Here is a 21,895-nt window from a genome sequence, read left to right on the forward strand (position 1 = left end):
GGACTAGGGCAGTTACCGCCGTGTAGTCGGGCACTTGCCTAGTGCGTTCGTGTCGTAATCACCTCTGCCAGAACTGCACTGTCTATCACTGTTGTACCATTGTTCTTAGTCGCAGTTATGCGGCACCCTTTCCTTGCTTTAGAGTGTCGCAGTGCAATTATAATAGTAGCAATTCGTCCATCACATGGTTGCTGTTCTCCTTACGTCATGAAAACTGAGTGCTGGATATATTTGTTGGTGAAAACATTGGGGATTTCTGGGTGTACACATTTCTACACTTGTACGGATTACTGTTGGGGTCAGCTCCCGTTTTCTGTTGCTATGCTGTTTGGCTTATCCATGGCTCAGGTTGCTGCCTTCACAGCCTGGCTATTCCACGATCGACCGCGCCGGACCCACTGACCTTTCCCCCGCTACCCGTCCCCTCGGCTGGGGCCGGCCGGGCCTTTGTTCCATTCGAAGCCCGGGCAGGGACTGCGCGAGCACCGCCGCTGACCCGTGTGGCCACCGAATGACGTGACGTCCCTGATGTGGGGACATATTCCTTCGGTGATCCACGGGTCAGTGAGTCCCCCCCCCCCCACCGACCCGTCACGCGGCCGGACCGTGACGCGACCGTAACGTGACCCGGGTGCACGTGCTGAGGAGCTGGACACCGGCCGTGTCTGGGCATTCTGAGTTGTGTGACGGGCGGGCCCGGGGCGGACCGAACTGGACCACTCGGCTCCAGCACCGCCCAGCACCCCGCGCCCGGACTAGTGGTGTCAATTTCAGAAAACGTATGTCCAAAGTCCGTCCAATGTCCAATGCTTGCGTCGATTGTCCGTCCAAAAATGTCCAAGCCAGCCATTTGTCCAAAGATGTCCGACACCTACGCAATAGTTTACACTCAACACTGTTATTTAATTTGCTTTTCATGTACCGTTACAAGCTCAAAAGTGTTAATCATATCGAAAGCTGAGCTTTCTAATAGCCAATCAATGTTAAACACGACTACTTTTTAAAAATGTTGATGTGTAGCAAGCGATTGTCCAAAATTGTCCAAAGCCTGCTGCCATTGTCCAACCGAATTCCGAATTGGACATTGGACAAAATCGGAATTCCGAAGATTCAAGTTCCGATTGACACCACTAGCCCGGACAGCGGGATGATGTCATAGTGACGTCACAGCCGTCAGCACGGGAGGCGGCTCATGTGAAATAAACTGGCCATCTGACCCTCTGGCGATGTTTGTGGCTGCCAGGCGCAGCACGGGGGAATGACCGCGGGTTGGCGGCTGGGTGCCGGGCCACGCCCTCTGGGGTCTGCTCCGCTGGGTCGGGGAGAGTCGAAGGAGTGTATGGAGAGGAGAGGAGCGGGTTAGTGGGAAGGTCACCTTCTGAACAGACCATAGCCGTTTTATGGGGATTTATGAATCTCGCCGTTGCGCCTGCCGTTGCCGGTGGTGCACTGTTTGTAGAGAAGTGAGATATTGCCGGCTGAGTGCTTGCACGTCCCTATATGAATTTTTTTTTTTTCAGAACTGGAGGTTGACACGTTTTTCCATTGATTGGTGTAAATTCTAATTGCTCACACAAGCCCGCACCTATGAGACTGTTACGGTGTCAATGTTCGTACTCCCTGTACTAATACAGGAAGTGTTCGTATCTAAGAGTGTAGGGAAGTGCTGCTGGCTACAGTGTCCTCTTCACGACCTATGACCGTGTCCGTATTTGACACCATCCAATGTGTTACCAGGCGCTTTCTGAAGCCGGCTAACGTCTGTCTTGTCTCATATCCGGAGGTAGAAATTACTGACACTACTGTATTTACTCTGACGTTAAGGTTTTAGCTTTTAGTGACGCTTTCCAAACAGGTCTGGGTTCTGTTCATGTTTGACAGCCATGGTCTCATGGAACTGGGTCTCTCACGCTTTGTGGATAATAGCGCATAAACAGCAAAAACACAGCTGACCGGACTACGGTTTGCAATTCATGCCTGTCCTGGCGCACATTTATCCAGCAATTGTTGAATTTTAAACGACAGATCCCAAACCTGCTAGAAGTATTGTTGAGCTTTTCCATGGAGCGGCTCACCCCAGTATTCCATCGCCGATCGAACGAATGATTACTTTGGTGGCCGAACCACTGGCACGAGCTGACGGCTCTGCCCATAGATGGCGGGCTAATCGGCGCGCCTGCATCTATTCTGTGCCGCACTACACGCCGATGGCAGAGGTGTAATGTTTGCGGTGTCACTGGCACATGATTGGCGGCTCCATTGTGGTGGCAGGCTGGTAGTGAGCCACACGCGCTACAACATATTTCTGGTGCATAAATAGATATGTCTTAGAAGCCCGCGATGCATTTCAAGCAGCTGCCAGCGGCACTGTTGGCCAATCTCGTGATGATCACGTGTCACGGCAGATCACCTGACATCCCGTCTGTATGGGCTTCGGTAATTTAATCACCATCAGCTCTGGAGTCTGAATCGATTTGGAACCAATGCATTTATACAGGTAACCTACGCACTACGCCGTACAGTTATTGAATTATGAGATTGATTACCCTTATACATTTGTACTGTCTTCCATCCCATAAACAAACACACAACGGTCGGCCGGAAATGGTTAGCCCTTTACCGGAAGTAACGCATCCGGATCAGCATCCTCAGGCATCTGACGGATGTCCTTCTTCAGACGTCCTTCACCTTGTCCTTTCTTGTGAGGACGAAGTGAGGAAGCCGGAAGGTTAGCGTACTCGCACCTCGCATGCTGATGAGAGCCTTTTTCAACTCATCTAGCTCAAGGTTCTGTCGATCGCCGGCCCCTTCACGAGTCCGTACGGTCACTATCGTATTTGTAGATACCCAACAAAAACACACACAACCGCAGGAAGATCTACACGGGGCGTGAGAAAAAGCGCCGCTATATGCTAACGAACCGACCCAACACGGCTTAGAGGGTCACGGCGAGCTTCGAGCTTGCAACATGGAGGTCACGTTTACAGGTCAATGATGCATGTGTGTAGAAATGGTAAATGCAACCGAAAATCACCGGTGGGGCGTTGTGAAAATGTCAGGGGTGCTTTTCAGCAGTGTCCGTTATGTACCGCGCCTCCGGCTGATGGTAATGCCTCCGGCGCGGCTCGCGAGGACTGGGACTCGCAGGACGGATCACACAATAACAGAACAGAACGGAACAGAATGCAAAACTAGGAAGTCGAATGTGCCGCCGACTCGACCTAGTAACGGTGACATGGTCCCTCCGGCTGCCGGCCTGCCCTGATTGTTACCCGAAGGATGTTTACTCCCTTCCAGTGGCGGGCGACGCCGGGCCTTGGAAGTCGGCTAGCCAGACTACTATGGACGTCAAACCCCTTGAGACCCCACTTTTTTGCGATAATTTTTTAATGCGTCAACTCTCGTTGACAATATTCTGGCAATGTGTGTTTCAGAACCTGCCGAAACTTTTATTACTAAGGTATTTTGACGCCAAACGATTATGAAAGGTACTTCTCATTCACTCGTAATGTTAAATTTCACGGAACAAATCTGCTGTTTGGGTAGAGGCTACGCGCTCATGGGGCGGAGCCACGTAATGACGTCAGCGCTAAGCTCCGCCCTACCCCTCCGGCGCTCCTTGCCCGGCGACCGGTCACTCGCGTCTCTCGCTCCATTCAGGCTTGATGGTGGGCGGTAGCTGGTAGCGGTAGCGGGCGCTGGTAGATGGCATTTAGAGCAGATGGCGCTGGTGGCGGGGCTCGAGTGTGGCCGAGTGCAAGCCTCTGCCCGGGCCTGAATTGACCTTAGCATTACGAGTGAATGAGAAGTACCTTCCATAATCGTTTGGCGTCAAAATACCTTAGTAATAAAAGTTTCGGCAGGTTCTGAAACATACATTGCCAGAATATTGTCAGCGAAAGTTGAGGCATTTAAAAATTATCGCAAAAAAGTGGGGTCTCAAGGGGTTTGACATTCATAGTAGTTATCGCTGAAGATGACTGGGGTAGTGTGGGTCGCAGGGGCAGCACCAGGTGACCCGGCGTGGTCCACTGCGCCGGCGGAGGAGCGTGGCGTCTCTTTGACCTGTCGCTGGTCGCGCTTCTGCGCCGGCCCGCGGCTCTAGCCGTGCCGCGCCCTGCCCTGCGGATGTTTACGCGGCCGCCCGCCGCATTCCGCCCCCAGCTGTCGGTAGATGACTGAATGCGGGGCGGAAGGGATGGTCCTTCACCCATCAGACGGTGGGACGGCAATGTGGTCACGTAGCGGACTGCCGTATCGGTGTTGTATCGGAGGGACGAATTTTCCTACGGAGCCTTCGATTAACCCGCGCCCCGTTGACGTCTGGCGGATACAGGTCCTGTTGATGTGGGGGTGGGGGTGGGAGGAAGGTTAAAGGGCCCCCGGTTTATTTCTGGAGCCAATGATCTGATTAGAAACATTCAAATGACATTCGAAAGATCTCATCAAGATTAATCAGCTACAGTCTCAGATGACCTCGATTTTTTAGATGTGAGTGACCTTACAGAAAGGTCAATTAAGGTCAAATGTTTCCAATTTACAATGGCGAGCAGTCTGTCATAAAAATGGACCCAGCTTTCTAAAATGAGCCTCAAAGGGATAAATTCATAGATGACCCATGGATAGTCGATAGTCATCTGAGTGGATGATGACCTGTGCTGTCATGGGAGGGGTCGGGTCAGCCTTGACTAATCACTTAAGACACATGCGTGAATCGTATTGAGCGGCATGCTAGGGATTATGAGTTTTCGAGCAGCTATGAAGCATAATAACAGGCGCTGTATATTAAAAGTCTTTCAAATGGCTACATGCATCCCTGGCAATTCTAGAGATCTGACAATTTTAGAAAGCTCCGAACCGGCCCCGGAATTCAAAACGTTTTTTTTTTCTTTAATAGGTATAGTAAGACTTTCCTTTGGGGCTGGGAAGTGGAAAGCAGCGCAGACTTGATTCAAATAAACTGAACATATCATGGAGCTTGCATGTCTTGGCATTGCTATAAAAATATACAATCTTTGTCTGATGCTTTGTACAAATATACAAAGCTTTTGTCTTCGATAATAGTCACTGACCGTAAACCAATTATGTTTTTACCCAATCATAGTTACTATTTACTAGCGAGCAAAATATAATATAAATTCCCCCAGACAAGTATTTTCGCGACGAGCTGCTCTGCGAAATTACGGTCTCTGATAAATGAGGACACGTCCAGCCGTTGTTCCTATTCCAATACGAATACCGTTAAGTGATTGATAACATATGATAGGCACGTTTATAACTTTCCGGAACCGTTCCCCCTAAAGCATGGTAACGCCCTCTGACGCTGTTCCTGGACACCCTCCCTTGGACACAGCCCCCTGACACTGCTAACTCGTCCGTCCTCGTCCCCTGGCCCATCCATCCAACCCCCGCTGCCGCCGACGTCGCCACTACCGCCGCTGGCGACGCGCGCATATAAAGAGCTGCGGCGCGCCGGGGCGGGCGCAGCCGACACCCAGTTGAGGCGGCGGTGAGACCGGCCGACTCTGCACGGGACGACAACCGTCACCAGCTGTCTTCAACCGTCAGCAGTCGCCAACAGTCGTCGGACGTCAGCTCCGACTCAACACCATGGACTCACAACAGGTAAAACAGGGGACTGTGCAGATAAATTGCTATACTTTTACGGTGACGTACCGTTAATTTACTTACCAGTAATGATACTTGTCGTAGTCATGCCACTTTGCCACTCAGTCATGTCTATTGGTGCCAATCGGAATTTCTTTTCTTGGAATTCCAATTTTTGTCCAATTCCAATTTGGAATTTGGACGGAATTCTTAACATTTTTTGGAAATTAATCGGAACACAAGGTCTTTAAAATTTAAAATTTTAAAACGGAGGCCTTTAAAACGCTTTTAAACACTTTTAAAATTTACGCAAAAAATGCAAAAATCGTTAAAAATTGGAATAGCCCCCGCTTTGGACAAAATTGGAAATTTACTTGGCAATTTCTTGGAATTGGATCGGAATTGGAATTGAAATTTCATGAAATTGGCACCACTAGTCATGTCATAGTCCTGAATATTTTGAACTTTTGCCGTTTACCCTTCGGACCATGAAACGTCAGTGTTCTACGCCTCCTAACGTTTTACGCGATTATTTCATAAAGCGGTGGCGCGTAGCGCCATCGTGTTGACCTGTCTGTAAATCTTTTCAGCACATGTAAAAATTTAATGTCATTCAAGCTCAGGTCACTTGCTATTTGGAAACCTCAAGAAAAAGTAAATGTTCGCCCCAGCTTCACAGACTAAAAGACTGCTTTGAAACTTTCAGCGATAGATTCGGGTGACATGATGTCCATACGGTTTCTCTCGTGTATTTTTGTGACCTAGGTCTAAGCAGTTCCTTTGATATAACTTACTGTACATGTACAAATTTTAGACCCAGGCCTTTCATACCTCAGGGTCTGGTCACCAGGTCATACCAAGTGACTAGTGAGAATGGCCTATCCTCAAAACAGTGTTTTGCTCGTTAAAGCTACACTGACAGACCGATTGCTTCGAAACTGTCAGCGATTGATAAGGACGACAGAATGTACGAAACGCATGCCTCGGGTTTTCGAAATCGGTGACCTAAGGTTAGGTCAATTTCACGACCTCTCCGTCTCCATCATCAGTCAAGCTGATAAATGAACTTGGACTTTTTCGGACGAAAGCGCGTTACACTCTTAAACACTGTCTAACAGGTTAATATTGAACATTGGTTCGGATAAAAGCACCCATGACCCCACTTAACCCTCGCATGTGTGCGGCGTTTGCCAGCTTCTAATGTGTAGGGGGGGGGGGGGGTCGGTTGGACACCCCTTGCCGTTTGGCCCCTGATCGAGCTAGAGCTTCGCGGAAAAAAAACGAGCGTGTTGCCCGTGACGAGAGGAAGCCGATGATACCCAATTTTAAGGTCCTAGGTCATTGGTTGACCTTTCAGGTCAGGTCAATGACCCAAAGTCGGGAAAATCGGGACCTGTTAGAAAGTCGTAAAGTGTGGCTGCTAAGGGGTTTTTCGGGGTGCTGATCACGAATATCGTGTTAGTTTTGATCACAGATGATGTCTTGAAGCATTTAGACCAGGTCGGGTCAGGTCAGGTCAGGTCAACCAGTAGGCGTCGTGACGGGTATTCGTAGTACGTGTCAACCGCCTCTGACAGTTTCGTAACATGTTACGAAGTCACCAAAACTACTTCGTAAATGTTCAAATGGTTGCTAAATTCGAATTCAGCTCCAAAAACTAGCCTAGAAACATGTAAAACTCGAAAAAGTGAACCGAGGTCACCCGAGGTCACCAAAGGTCAATGACCTGACCTGACCTTCAGGTGACCTTGACACCCACGGGAGTAACATCAAATCACATGTTTGAACGTTTGAAACCACGAAAAGCTTGCAAACGCGCGGCTAGTGCGAGCCGACATACGCGAAATCGCGATTCCGGCTAAACATGGTCTCGGAAAAGAGGTCACAGGTCAAAGTTCATTTGGGTCAGGGTCATGAAATTTTCAGGGTAGGTGTACAATTGATCAATGCGAGGGTACTGAAAGTTTCGTCGCGATCGGCCGCTTTTTACGCGAGTTATTCGCGAAAAACCATGGGGGGTCCATCCGACCCCCCCCCCCTACACATGCGAGGGTTAACCCGCGCCCCACTGGGGGGGGGGCTATTTATAGCCCCCCCTCCCGTTTTTCTGCAATAACTTCCAAACCGCTTGACGAATCTACGCCAAACTTTCAGTACCTTCGGCTGCATCAATTTGACACCTTGTGTCAAAATTTGAACTTCGTAGCTACCATAGGTCGGCCGGAAATGACGTCAGAGTGACGTCATGTTCGTCCGATTTCGACGCAAAACATTGAACCACGGCAATCGCTCCCAAGAGCTCAGTTTTTAAGCTAGATCCAATTTCTTTGCATGAAAGGACTTAGAATTGACCGCGCTATCAAACTGCTATCTCGGATTTTCAAAATTTTGAAAATTTCGAAAATTTTATATAATAATATTCAAAATTTATATTTTTATATTTTTTTCAAAAAGTTTTTGACTTTTCGAAAAAACCGGAATATATGTGACAGAACGCATGATTATGACTAACTCTAGCAAGTTTTAGCTAAATATCTTCAAAAATGGCCAAGTTATACGCATTATTGCAAAAAATTCACAATTATTAATTTTTCAAATCAATTTTTCAGTACGTATTTGGCATCGTACACCAATATAAATGGCACCATCGTGTTCCTGAGCTCAAACTGCATCCAATAGACACCTTTGTTGTTGAAAAATTTCAACTTCAAAATTTGACCTTTTTTGACCTGAAAGTGACCTGACCTAAGCTAATTTCGACTCAAAATGACCTTGAATGACACAGACGACATCAAATTCGAAATCTATGGCCTAAATGGACCATAAAACATGTGTCACGTGACCGACGCATGATATAATATTTTCGTGACCTGTGATGACCTGACCCTGACCTGAAAATCAAAGTACAAGTTTGGTACCCTCAAGGTATCTAGAGTATCTGTTCACGAGTGTGGAAACCAAAAATGAGCCTGATCTGACTTGTAAGACGGCGGCCAGAGCCCAAAATGTGAACAAGCCAAAGTGCTAATAATTTTTAATTTGACCTGACCTGTGACGTCATCGGTGACCTCGAGGTCAATGAAATTAGGTTTCGCTCGACAGTTTTTCCGGGGCTATCAGACGCCGTTTGAATTTTGACGATCGGCCCAGTAGTTTCGGAGTTAGGAGGGGGGGCTATGAATAGCCCCCCCCCCCAGTAGGGCGTGTTATACACAGACCCCAGTGGGGCGCGGGTTAAGACCCATGAGGTCACCTTGGGCCATGAAAGGCGAATAGCAGTTTTCGACAATTACTTTTGAAGTTGATAGGCATAGATAGTTGAACGACGAAAATGAAAACGATTCTAACGATGTTAGAGCGAATAAAACACCTTGGATGTGTTCATCTTGACGATACGGATCGACTAGTATACATGCAGCATGACCTATTTCGCTCAGGTAATAACTTTCACCCTTGGTCAAAATTTTCAAATGAACTTTTTGATGTCAATTCATAGTTCATTCAAAAGCGTCTCGGCGAGAGAAACACGATGCAGATGAATTCAACCAGTGGCGTATCCAGGGGGGAGGCCAAGAGGCCATGGCCTCCCCCTTTGGGATCAGACATGCAAGTGGGCCCTTTGGGTCACTTGTGCAGTGACGTACCCAAGGGGGCCACGGGAGCCCCTGAGGTCCAAGGATAACTCAGGGGAACCAGCGTGACGAAAGCGTTATGGGTCTCCCTGCCTTAATTCCAGTACTACAGAATGTCTTTTACTCGAAAAAAAAAACAATATCAAAGAGCGATATCTATCACAGTCACAAACACAGAGGGCCCCTAACTACCTGAGAGCCCTGGGTACCTGAGGGGCCCCCTGGTTACCTGAGGAGCCCTGGTTATCTGACGAGCCCCTAGTTACCTGAGGGGCCCCTGATTATCTGAGGGGCCCCTGGTTGTCCGAGAGGTTCCTGGTTGTCTAAGGGACCCCTGGCTACCCAAGGGGCCCCTGGTCACCTGAGGGGTCCCTGGTTATCTGAAGGGCCCTGGTTACCTGAGGGCCCCTGGTCACGGGACCCCTGGTTACCTGAGGGACCCCTGGTTATCTGAAGGACTCCTGGTAAAGGACCCCTGGTTACGATGGCCCCTGGTTACCTGAGGGGCCTCTGGTTACCCGAGGGGCCTCCGGTTACCTGAGGGACCTCTGGTTATCTGAGTGGCCCCTAGTTACCCAAGGGGCCCCTGATTTCCTGGATGGCCCCTGGCCAGTCATCTGAAGAAGCCCTGGTCACCTGAAGGGTCCATGTTTACCCGGGGAGTACCTGGTTATCTGAAGGGATTCTGCAGTCACATGAAGGCCCTTAGTTGCCCGTGGAGTCCCTGGTATAACCGGCCTTTGATTATCAGAGGGTCTCCTGGTCACGGTAACCTGGTGGGCCCCTGATCAATTGAAAAGCCTCTGCAGTCACCTGAGAGGCCCCTGATTGCCTTAACGGCCCCTGATCACTTGGATTCAATGACATAGCCAGGGGGCGAGGGACACGTGTCCGTTATGTGGTTTAGGGTCCCCTCGGGCCCGAGGGGCCCTACGGTGCCAATTGACATCAGAGGGTCCGCGCTGGCCACGCTTCAACTGGAAAGGAGTGAAAGGACACCACGGGGCTTTTGAGAACACGTCATGGGCTCTTATGTAGCCACACTTATCTCCAGAAGGGCCCCACCCGAGGTTCTGAAGGACCTTGCCGGCCTCTGAGGGCCCTTGCCGAACAATGAGGGATCAGCTTTAAGGGCCCCACACCTGTTTGTTATTCCCCCACGGCCCACACCAGTATTTCTTGAGGGCCCTTACAATGGCGACTGGGAGGGCCCTCACCGGCCACCGCCACCTCTCAGGGTCCCACACCAGCGCCTCTTAACCCGCGAGTTGCTGGGGGGGGGGCGTTAAACGCCCCCACTTTTTTCGCCGGGCCATAGCATAAAAACGGCGCGCCGCAGGCGCGCCAAATTTTGGGTACCTGTAGGGAATTGATTGAAGTTTGTTGTGACAAAGTTTCAAAAAAAAATCGGTCGGAAAATTTTTGAGATATCGAGGTTTTAGTGACGTCATGATTTCTGAGTTTTCGACCAAAAACGGCATATGTTCAAAAAATCATATAAAATCACAGAATAGACATACAGACATGCCGTAAACGCCATTAGACTGCCAATACCATGATCAATCAAATGGCTATCTTCGATTATTGATTATCGTTCCGTATTTTCCATAATCTTGAACTGAATCTTGGCAATTTTTCGTGACTACTTCACGACCATGATACATGCATTTCTTAAATTTAACTTTTTGAGCCAAACACGTACACATATGATAAAATGAATGTCACCATCGTGTTCTACGCCCCAAATTACCTATAAAACATGTGTCACAGGCTGCGAATATCAGTTTTGATTTTCGGGGATATGTGCCTACCCGGTTGACCTGACCTTGACCCTGACCTATGCTTGACTGACCCCTACATGGAGCTGACACTCTTGTAGGCCTTATATGATGGATTGTGCACCGTTTTGACAGAGTTTATGACGAGAGGCGCCCATTGCGAAATCCTGAAGTTCATGCTACTGAAAGCCCGATTTCAGGTGTTTGACCTGACCTTGACCCGACCTGTGACCTCAAAATTCAACTTTTAAGTACTCATCTGAAGCGTCTCGTCGCGCTCTTTCGTTTGCCGCCTCGTGCGTTTCGCTGCGCCTATTGGTTCTCGAGTTATCGGCTGGGGGCGTTTAACGCCCCCCCCCAGCAAACGGTGGGTGGCGAAATACCCCAGCAACTGCCGGGTTAACGGCCTACATCGGCGGCTCTGAAGGCCCGCTCACCGGCGCCTCCGAGGGCCCTATACCAGCGCATCTAACGGCCACTTACCAGCGACTCTGAGGGCCTCTTACCGGCATCTCTGAGGTTCCCTTGCCGGCCTATGAAGGGCCACTAGTAACTTTCAGGGTCCCATACATGCCTATGACAGCCCCTACCAACGTCTCTAAGCCCTAAGGCCCCCACAACGGCGCCTGTGTGGACCCCACACCAGCGCATCTGACGGCCTTTCATAGACACGTCTGAGGGACCAACACCGGTGACTCTGAGCGGCTCGTTCGCTTCGTTTCTTCAGTGGCAAAGAACCGCACCTGTGCGTGGGTTAAGTATGCTACCACTGGGGCCCCTAAGGTAAGGGTGGGGCCCCCTTGAGCAGGTTTGGCCTCCCCCTTTTCAAGATCCTGGATACGCCACTGAATTCAACGTCAAGCTTTGTGTCAAAAACTGTCTCAGAACAACATTGAAAACAAAAACGTTAATTTTCGGACGGTTTTTGCCCTCTGGATGCTAAATAATTCGCCTTGAGTGAAACTCGTTTTACTAGTATAACGTATCTCAAGTAGTTCTAGCCTTCTTCAGTTCGTCAGTTCTCTGTTGACTTATCCGCTTTACCAGTACAGCGTTATGGGCGCAAAATGACCACCGCAGTCGACGCGCCCGTAAACCCCAATGAACGAACGAAACGAATGAACGAAACTGACGTATCCCTTCCCCCCAAAAATGAAAGAGTTATCAAAATCTTCCCGTTTCTGCAACCCCGTAGCTTCCTTTGTCCCCGTTTGAGTTATGCACTGATTTGTCAAAAAGTGTCTGAATAGGCAAAATGTGACCTTTGATGACCTCTGGTAACCTGGCTTGTGACCTGTCGTACACCGAAATGCTTAAATTAAACATTATTTTTGAATCTCTTTGGATCGCTGCTTATTGTGTGTTGCAACGTGGCTCAGGAGCTGAGTTAAACAGGGGTGGGGAACGGTCAAACACCCGCCCACGGCCCGGCAAAGGTAGCGTCGAGCTCAAGTTAAATCACTACTCGCTCTCGACGTTTTACCATCGGAACACCGCCACTGCGACAAATCTTCCTCTCGTTCAATGCTATCGTTGCCCGTTGCTATAGAAACGTAGTACCGTTGCTATTCTATCCTCTGGATCCTTTGTTGCCGTTGCTAGGTAACCGTTTTTATGCGTCCAGCGCCCGGTGCCGTCTCGGCCCAGCGCAGTGCGGTAGTCAGCTGAGCTCGGCCCGGGGGATGGGGGGGGGGCTCCGACCTATCCTGGGCAGGCCGCTCGCTCGATAGGCAGCGTCGATACCGTCACCGTGCTCACAGCCAGGGGCAAACAGCGCAGGCACGCCGCACAGACACAGCACCGATGGGCACGACAGACAGCGAGGGTACAGACGCACGCATGATTGGCCAATCTGTGCAGGCGTATTTTTTCTAGTGACGCATGGTGCCGAAACCGTCACGTGACATTGGTGTCATTAGCATGCGGAGATTCAAAACAAAGAGCTGACCGATGGAAACTTCAGCAGAGTTTGTTTGTGATTTTGCAAGGTTCTATCCGCCTACGAGTGTACTTACGAGTATGTTCACGGGAACCTGAGATGCCTGCAAAGTGTGACTGCTTACTTATCGTAACCTAGCGTCCCACTGTGCATAAAACACGATCGCAAAGTAGGTCATGGCACCGCCCAACCCCTGGCGCCTGCCAATGACCAGTGGCAGCCCGCAGCAACAGCCAAACATCAATGATCAACACAACATAGCAGACCCTCCTCCCTTTGTTGTGGACACAGAAAGTAGCGGCAGCGACTGTAGTCATTATTTGCAACTGAGAAGGCCTCGTCGACTTGTGACATGCATGCTTAACAGGGGGCCCAACCAAACCCTACAGCTATTAACTCATTCATACTCGTCCGGTCAAAATGTATTGTACTCGGACAATATTGATGTGTTTGATGCTACCCGAAGTGGTGATATTGTCTTAAGAAATATTCCCCCGTTGCGACATACGTGACAGTCTTTTGTGGCGCTGACCGCTGTATGTATGTATTGTACAGGTGTATGTATGTATTTACGATCGTGGGCGATCCACACGTGGCGTGGTGATTACTGCCCCATGATCCCGATGACCCTGCTTCACTCGTGTGACGTCTGGCCGCGCTGGCGGTGATTTTCAGAGCAATGAAGCGGGCTGGACGCGGACCCTTCTATCCAGCGTATCCGTGGCCTTCTTCGGATGTCTAATCAGCTCTGGATACAACATCGGCGTACTGAATGCGCCACAAGAGGTGAGAGCTCTTTTTAGGGTGTGGTCCACCTCGTGGAAACTTTATTTCTCCATATACTTTAATTTAAGTGGCACATGGCACGAATAATCTCAAGTATTGACTATGCCGATATAAAAAGTTTCGTGCATTCTTATATATTTGCCCTATACGTGGGCGATCTATCAAAAGTTCATACAAACCTTAAATCGGTTGTGATTAACGAAATGATAGGTACTCAACATCACATTGCAATGATTGCAGATCATGGCAGTCAAAGCCGATGTGATTCAACCTTTGGGAATACGGTTCCTTGAATAAGGCAAATTGAAAAGTATCTGCCTCGGGTGAAAGGGCTTGAACGTTTTTATCTACTCGTAAAAAGCCGTACTATCGACCTCGCGATTGAAATCACAATATGCAGCGTTAGGTTGCCGAAGTTAATGTCAGGCTGCCCTCTTCGACCGCATGTGTCAAATAGGGCAACAATGCCAGCATTTTATGCTGGTTTTGTTTTACAATCACAAAGAAATGCAGAAAATCCGAAACAGTTATTTGGTCTTCATAACCCGCTGACACTTACGAAGGGAGGCGCACGAAGCGCGATTGTAAGTACGGAACGATGACTTCGTAATCGTCCACTATGACTAATTCAGTACAAGAGTATTGCGCAACTGACACGATGGGAAATCACCGAGACAGCTGGTGTTCAAAGTTTACTCTAGTGCTCCCGATGCATTTCCGCCGAGTCGATCGCACTGCGGCCCCCGTGAACCGGCTGGCAGCGAGCCAACTGGCGCGGCTCTGAGAGCGCCCGAGGACCCTCGTCTGCCAGGGACGCGCGGGCCGGGTCAGGCCGGCTGAGACGCGACCAGAGACGCCGACATCGACCGGCAGACTGCGGGCCGTGCCCGGAGAAAACCGGTACAAACCGGTACCGTCGGCGGCTCGGGAGCGCGGCGACACTGCGCATGTGTGGAGACGGTCGAATCAGCTGACGGCTTCTGTTGCGCTCACGTCATGCTGCGCCGCCCCCTTTTCGGCTGAATCGGGAGGGCACCGGGGTCATAGGTCACCGCCGAGAAGCATGGCCTGGATATGAGCGTGATGCGGGCCCGCCTGGTAACGGCCCGCTCAACGACAAAATGGGCCGGGGAGGACCGAGCCAAGCACGCCAACTCACAAGCAATGTGGGGTCTAAAAAGGGACTGACAGAAGCAGGGTGTGTAGGGGAAGTTGGGGGAACGCCGAATACTTTTTTTTCTGACGCCCGTAGCACGCAAGGTAGACAACATAAGCTTTTCTTGTTGGCGTCATTCGAGAGGCCAGTCTTTTGCCTTTCAAACATACCAGGCGCATTTGATGAATTCGCATACCGTTAAGCGCACAAACTAAAAATATCAAAGAAGTGACTTTTTCGGCGTTGCCCCGGACTGCGGGGAAAGCCGAAAATGGGAGAAATGATGTACGGGAATGCCGAAATTGATGTTTTGCTATTTTATCTCAAATTTTATTCAGAATTCGTCAAAGCTGACACGCGTTTTAAGAGCTTGAGGACGCTTGGTGCACACTGGAAGTTATAATTGTGTGATATAATAAGAAAAGGCCAGGTAAATCATTCCTTATGGTAACAGGCCGTTGTGTCGGTTAAAAGTGTAATTTGTGTGACTAAAAATACGCGTTGCTATTCTACAGCGGTAAAGTTCACGTAGCATGCTTTAACGCGCGTAATTGCACGTTTTCGGCATTACCCCAGCCAGCCATACTTTCATTTGCAGGCCCATAACTTTTCAACGTGCTGTATAAATTTCAAATAGGCAGCACACTTATGCAAAGACGTGCTGAAGATTACTTGACCGAATTGGCCAGACAAACGGTAGCATAATGAGTAGGAAATGCAGCTTCGAAGACGCATGTAGTACAAAGGAAACGTACCTTGAAAACGCTCTTGGCGCCCTCACAGCCGAAGTATTCCGAATGACGACTGGTAACAAACATGCGATAATTGGTAGTCACTTAAGCTTCAGAGCATCACTGACAGGTGGTATCCATGTCGTACGGTTTTCGAAATATCTCGAATTTCGGCTTTGCCACAACTCCGGCATTGCCCCAACTTCCCCTATTTTGTTTGGGTAAACAAAAGGAAGTCACAGTTGTCAATCGGAATCATCTTATATTGCTGTCCAATAAAAGCAAAAAGAGAACGCCATCGACCCGCGCCTCGTGTCGATCGAGGTGCAGTTCGGCAGTGTCCCGCAGCACACCGATGCGCTGCGGTACAGTCTACCTTCCAGTCAAACCAGTCCGAGTGAAGCCAGAGGAGTTCGGCTATCGGTAGCGCGCTCAGAAACGGCGCTTTTGCGCCGGCACGTGTTGAGCGGCGTGAGGGAAAAAGAGATAAAATGAATTTATTGAGCTCAAATATGTAAAGATATTACATGAAAAGGACTTAGACTCATCATCGGCGTAACGGCATTCAGTTTGGTTCTTTCAAACCTCAAATAGTGCCATGTGATTGGTGATGTGTAAGGACAAGGAGACTCGAGTTTTTGATGAAAAATACGTAACTGCTAAGTATCAGGAATATATGGAATCGGGAATTTCTGATTCCTTCTTAAACGATCTGCTAAGTTACAGCTGACATACGTTCTAGAGATAGCTAGCAGCGTCTATTCATTTTCCCGTGACGGTGACACCGAAAACTTACTCAAGAGTAAGTTTTCGGTACCAATCACAGGCAAGATTGCCTGTGATTCTGTGATAGTGCCATCGCCCTGCTATTGTCTTCAGTTGTGTTATATATATATATATATATATATATATATATATATATATATTTATATATATATATATATATATATATATATATATATATATATATATATATATATATATATATATATATATATCATGGATCCGAGCCCAGCTACTTGCTTGAGAAGCCAATAAGTCATTGCGCTGTACGATAGCCTTTTTTATAAAGCCCCTTTTGTGTTGGTTGATTCAAACTTTTTAGCGGCTCAAGTTATCAGAAGGGCGCGGACTCCAACTGCACTGCTTCACAATCTCCATTCCGCCACTCGGCACTCCTAGAATCCACGTCCAGCACCTTATGGCTGAAAATTCACTATGTGCAATACGGTACAGCCTAAGCACAGGCGTTTGTTAGTAACGCCATCTACGAGCAGTTTTAGTAATCTTTGTACGGGAAATGTTATAAACGAAATGGGCTTAAACACTGCCGATTATATTTGAGCACTGTCCGAAACTCTTTCTGTAGTGCAATAATAATTACGATTTGTGTTGTTCATGTTCAGATTCTGATGAAGATGAGCAATGCCTCTGCGGCCCACGACTTCGGAGTCATTCTGGACGCCACCTCTCTGGACCTCGTGTGGTCGGCTGTGGTAGCTGTGTTTCTCGTCGGCGCCACAGGCGGCGCTATGGTCGGAGGCGCAGTCGCTGATCTTGTAGGACGGTAAGGAATACTCAGTTACGTTTACCATATGTGCCCTGTGGTGGTGCACTGCAATTTGTATATCGACTGACCGATAGCATGCTGCAATAACTGATACCCACTTCAGACGAGTTGTGTGAACAGCGCATTGACTTAGTGACTTTTTGTTATACACAAGGTATAGTTAATTGCTTCCTGACTTGCTGGTTTTAGGTAATATTTGATAAATTTTTCTTTTCGCAGCAAACTGTCCATAATGGTCATTGAAATTGTGCTGGCCCTATCGGGAATTCTGCTGTTCATCGGATACGAAAAGGAGCACGTGCACTGGTTCTTCCTCGGAAGGATCTTCGCGGGCTTCGGCACAGGTAAGAACAACGGAGACGAGGGACGAGACACGATAATTGCTCTCGTGATTAGTGTCTTGTATCGTGATGATAAGTTTCAGTGACAGAAGTGTGACTTTTGCTATTTATCAAACACAAAAAGACCTATTCCGTTCCTTTCTAAGCACGAGTGAAGTCCTTGCGAGCCAATAGAAACAATAGCACATGTCGGTAAGCAACAATCGTTTCGAAGCATCCCCGACAGTCGAATAAGGATTTAGCATTCTGTGTTTATGATTAAGAACGCTCGCTCTCGGATGTCGGTGTCTTCTTGATAAGAAAGCTGGCGATTGGTCTTGTGACGGCTCGAACTCAGCTTATCTTGGGATGACTCAGATTCGGCATGCTGGTTTTGTCGTGCCTGGGACATGGTGCGGTGTTGGACAGCTTTCGAACAGGCCTTATATATAGAGGTATGTGTGTATATGTGTGGCAATGCTCATTCTGGTATAGTTTCCATTTCTAACGGACTTGACTAGCTGGGCGATGCGCTGTTTCCACACACGCACGTAGCTGCTTACGTATTTTCAAGTGATAGGTACACATGGTTTGACGTGTATGCGTGTATGAAAGAATGGGTGGTTTGAAAATAATCTTCCTTTACGTGACATCAAATTCATCGAGAAATGCTAAAGTCAGTATTAGCTTACTCTGACGCTTTAGGACGCGTCCATTTCCGGTTTCAGCACTTTTGTTACTTTGCTAGCAGGCCGTTTACTCTTTATATTTGTCAGTGCGATTCTGAAGGATGAAGCGCAAAAATGGAAGGTTATTTCCGTGCCACCTGTACCTCAGCTAGCCGGTGTGATTGGGAATTCCACCCAAATTCCTCGGCTCCACCTCTTGTGAGGCTCCACTGGCCAGACAATGACCGGACTTGTTCGCGTCTTCTGCGCAGAGGTGTCGCCGGCAGCGCCAGCGTCCACCGCTCCCCGCCAGGCGACCATTTTAACACACCACTTAACATTACAGCTGAGGGCCGCACGCGCCCAACGGGCACGGTACGTAATGGAACAGGTATACCAGTCGTCTGTCTGTGTGTCGGTCAGAGTATGCGCACACTTAGTCAGCCGCTGGCGGCCCCGCGACTGCGACTGGGCGCGATAACCGCGACTGTGTGAAGCGTAGGCCGCGGTCAGTGCAACGGACAGCCTTTACTTGCTAATACCTCACCCACGCGCTAAATTTTCAGCAATAGCCGTAACAGTTTGGACGATGAGCAGAGTGGAAAATGGAAATTTTCCGCGATAATTGATTCAGTCTACCTTTACTAACATTGCAGCTTTTGCTTTGAAAGTAATCAACTGCTCTCTCCAGCGTGTCATTTCTATCAAAAGCTTTCTATCGCTGTGCCGTTGGTCGCTCTCGCTTAAAGTTTCGTCTCTCCACAACTAACACCCTCCCGTTCAGTGGCATTAGCCGGTCGGTCTGCGCTCCTCTGTACCCCCCGTGACGTCAGTGCTGTGGTCGCCGCACCCATATGACGTCATCGCTATGTGTTGGCAGGTCTGACGTCCACCGTCTGTCCGCTGTACGTACACGAGGTGGCGCCACCGCGCCTGCGCAGTGCGCTCGGCAGTGTCACCAACCTGGGCTTCTGCGTGGGCCTGCTGCTGGGACAGATCCTAGGACTTCCTGAGGTGCTCGGTAGGTCACGGGAGGGAGAGGGATCCGTCAGTAGGGGCATTAGAAACTGGGACAGATCCTGGGTCTACCTGAGGTGCTCGGTAGGTCACAGGAGGGAGAGGGATCCGTCAGTAGGGACATTGGAAACTGGGACAGACCCTGGGTCTACCTGAGGTGCTCGGAACGTCCCGGGAGTGAGAGGGATCCGTCAGTAGGGGCATTGCAAACTGGGACAGACCCTGGGTCTACCTGAGGTGCTCGGAACGTCCCGGGAGTGAGAGGGATCCGTCAGTAGGGGCATTGCAAACTGGGACAGACCCTGGGTCTACCTGAGGTGCTCGGAACGTCCCGGGAGTGAGAGAGATCCCTCAGTAGGGATAGTTAGGCAGGTCCTCGTTAACTGTCCAAGGCTGCCGCTAGCATTGTACACATTGGATTGAATGAACAACTACATCGTAGAGGCAGATAATGAAGCAACATACTTAGCCCGAGTTCAGTATGTAGGTATTTTATCTTTTGAGCATTTGTTTTAGCATATAATTTTTCAGCTATATGATCCAATGAGCATTGAGGATATGGTGGACCAATCGATAAGTGACGGGATGTTTGTTTCGGTTGGCAGGTCGCGCCGACACGGTGCAGTACCTGCTGGCGGTGTTTCTGATCCCGACTTTGGGCGCCTCCGCCATGCTGCCCTTCTGCCCCGAGAGCCCCAAGTACCTGCTCATCAATAAAGGAAACGAACAGGACGCCTTCGCAGGTAGGCAGCGCCGCATCGCTAAGTGTACTTTATTTTCGACTTGTTTTCATTAACACATTTTCTCATCTTTTTAAGCACACAGTCTCGTTCAATCGTCACCATTACCAAAAATCCCTCCCTTCACCCCGTCAGCTCTGAGCCGTCTGCGCGGTCTGCCGCAAGAGGCGCTGTCGTCGGAGCTAAGCGGATACCGGGCCGAGGCCAAGCTGGCAGCCGAGACGCCGTGCTGGACGCTGCGCCGGCTGCTGGCTGACGCCGTGTGCCGCCGCCGGCTGCTGGTGCTCCTACTGATCTGTGCCGGCCAGCAGTTCTCCGGAGTGAATGCTGTGAGTGCGGTGCCGAGAGGGAGCGGAGGGAGGCGGGGTGGCGATGTGGGTAAATAATTAATCAGGTGCGGCCTGGGTATGACGTTTGGCTGACAACTTTCCAGCTCACGAGTTGTTTCAGAAACAATCTTAGCTCGGTTACTTTACCACGGATTCAGTTTGTGGTGCAATATCCCTACAGCTCCTCCTTGGCTCACCCCTCTTATCAATCTCTCTGCAGGTGTTCTTCTTCAGTACGGCTATCTTCCAGCGGGCGGGTCTGAGTCAGTCACAGGGAGCGCTCGCCTCTCTGGGCTGCGGCGCTGCCAACGCGGCGCTGGCGCTGCTGGCGGGCCCGTGCGTAGCGCGTGTACCACTGAGGCGTCTGTTGACCGTCAGCTGCCTTGGCTGCGCCGTCTGCCTGGCTGCCTTCGCCGGGGCACTGTGCCTCATGGTCAGTGGACGCGTGATCGTAGAGGCTAAGACCTGCAGGCTTTCGTCGTTAGAATCGAGACCTCCGGATTTCGTTAAAGAGTAATGACTCTTACGTATAATTAATCTTGTTGAACGTCTCAGTCACTGCACTGTTATCAATAAGGAAGTTATTTTTTGTCACTCCTCCGTGCGGACAATTATCTAAAGCGTGCATCTAAATAGCACGGTCTCAGCTCCTGTCATTGACAGTATCTAGCCCACTCGCCCGGTACTGTTCTCACTCTGGTCGCGTTACGTTCAGCCGGCTCACCACTCTCTCTGCCTCCCGCAGGAGACGTACGTCTGGGCAGCCGTCTGTGCGGTCGTCTTCCTCATTTTCTACGTCGTGGCCTTCGCGTCAGGGTTCGGCCCCATCCCGTGGATGCTGGGCGCCGGTAAGTCAAGCCAAGTAACACACATAGGTCATAATATTTAAACATTGTTGTTTCTTTAAATGATGATAATGGAGCACCATAGTTCCAGTATATGCTGTAAAATTAATTGAATAGTTATTTTAAATAACTGACGAACTTGTTACTGAACACGGTACCTACATTGCAAAGCTGACCGACCTCTGACACTTCCTTCCCTGTTTTCAGAGATGTTCGAACAGGGCCCGAGGGCGCTGGCCGTCTCCATGGGCTCGGCTACGATCTGGGTGTCCAACTTCTTCATCGTGCTCCTGTTCCCCGTCATGTACGCTCAAGCTGGCGTCGCCTGCTTCATATTCTTCCTGGTGTGCTGCCTTCTGGCGGCGGCCGTGGCACACTTTCACTTGCCAGGGCCGACAGTAGAGGGTAGCACAGTCAAGGAAATGGAGGCCGTCCAAGTGTGAAAGTGCTTTCAACTGTGGTATAAAGCGAGCTAATGTTTATATTAAACATATTTGTTCATTGTGTTGTATATGACATACATTTTAGCTAAATACATTTTCATCCATCTTCATAAATACGCGTTTGATGTCTCCATGCCAGGGGCTTCCGCCGGGGGAGGGAGTCGGGGGTCCGGAGTCGGGCCCCGAATAATTTAAATTCCGTAGTATAATGTAATGTCCAAGAGGTCATGTTGGGGTGATGCCCGCCCTCCCCTAATCCTGATATCGTGGTGGAACCACAGCTCCCTGCCACTGGGTCCTAGAAAATGAAGGCCTAAAGGTAGGATTGAGCGAC

The 21,895-nt window shown here is 49.5% G+C and overlaps 1 protein-coding gene across 1 annotated transcript; it reads left to right on the top strand.

Annotated features, from left to right (window-relative positions):
* Positions 1-5,470: 5,470 nt before the first annotated feature.
* LOC122377797 (solute carrier family 2, facilitated glucose transporter member 1-like) lies at positions 5,471-21,675 on the top strand. The gene is made up of 10 exons (XM_043358227.1): positions 5,471-5,625; positions 13,632-13,742; positions 17,036-17,196; positions 17,419-17,543; positions 19,068-19,208; positions 19,810-19,947; positions 20,080-20,273; positions 20,494-20,706; positions 21,019-21,121; positions 21,326-21,675. Exons 1-10 carry the CDS (start codon positions 5,611-5,613, stop codon positions 21,559-21,561), a joined length of 1,437 nt encoding a protein of 478 aa, XP_043214162.1. The 5' UTR covers positions 5,471-5,610; the 3' UTR covers positions 21,562-21,675.
* Positions 21,676-21,895: the final 220 nt, after the last annotated feature.

The sequence above is a fragment of the Amphibalanus amphitrite genome, unplaced genomic scaffold (genome assembly GCF_019059575.1).
Source record: "Amphibalanus amphitrite isolate SeventyFive unplaced genomic scaffold, NRLGWU_Aamphi_draft 000051F_arrow, whole genome shotgun sequence".
Classification (NCBI taxonomy): domain Eukaryota; kingdom Metazoa; phylum Arthropoda; class Thecostraca; order Balanomorpha; family Balanidae; genus Amphibalanus; species Amphibalanus amphitrite.

Bases quoted from the DNA above. Each gene is read 5' to 3' on its own strand.
- LOC122377797 (XM_043358227.1), top strand. The intron at 20,274-20,493 runs GTGAGTGCGGTG...ATCTCTCTGCAG, and splicing joins AGTTCTCCGGAGTGAATGCT to GTGTTCTTCTTCAGTACGGC. The intron at 20,707-21,018 runs GTCAGTGGACGC...TGCCTCCCGCAG, and splicing joins CCGGGGCACTGTGCCTCATG to GAGACGTACGTCTGGGCAGC.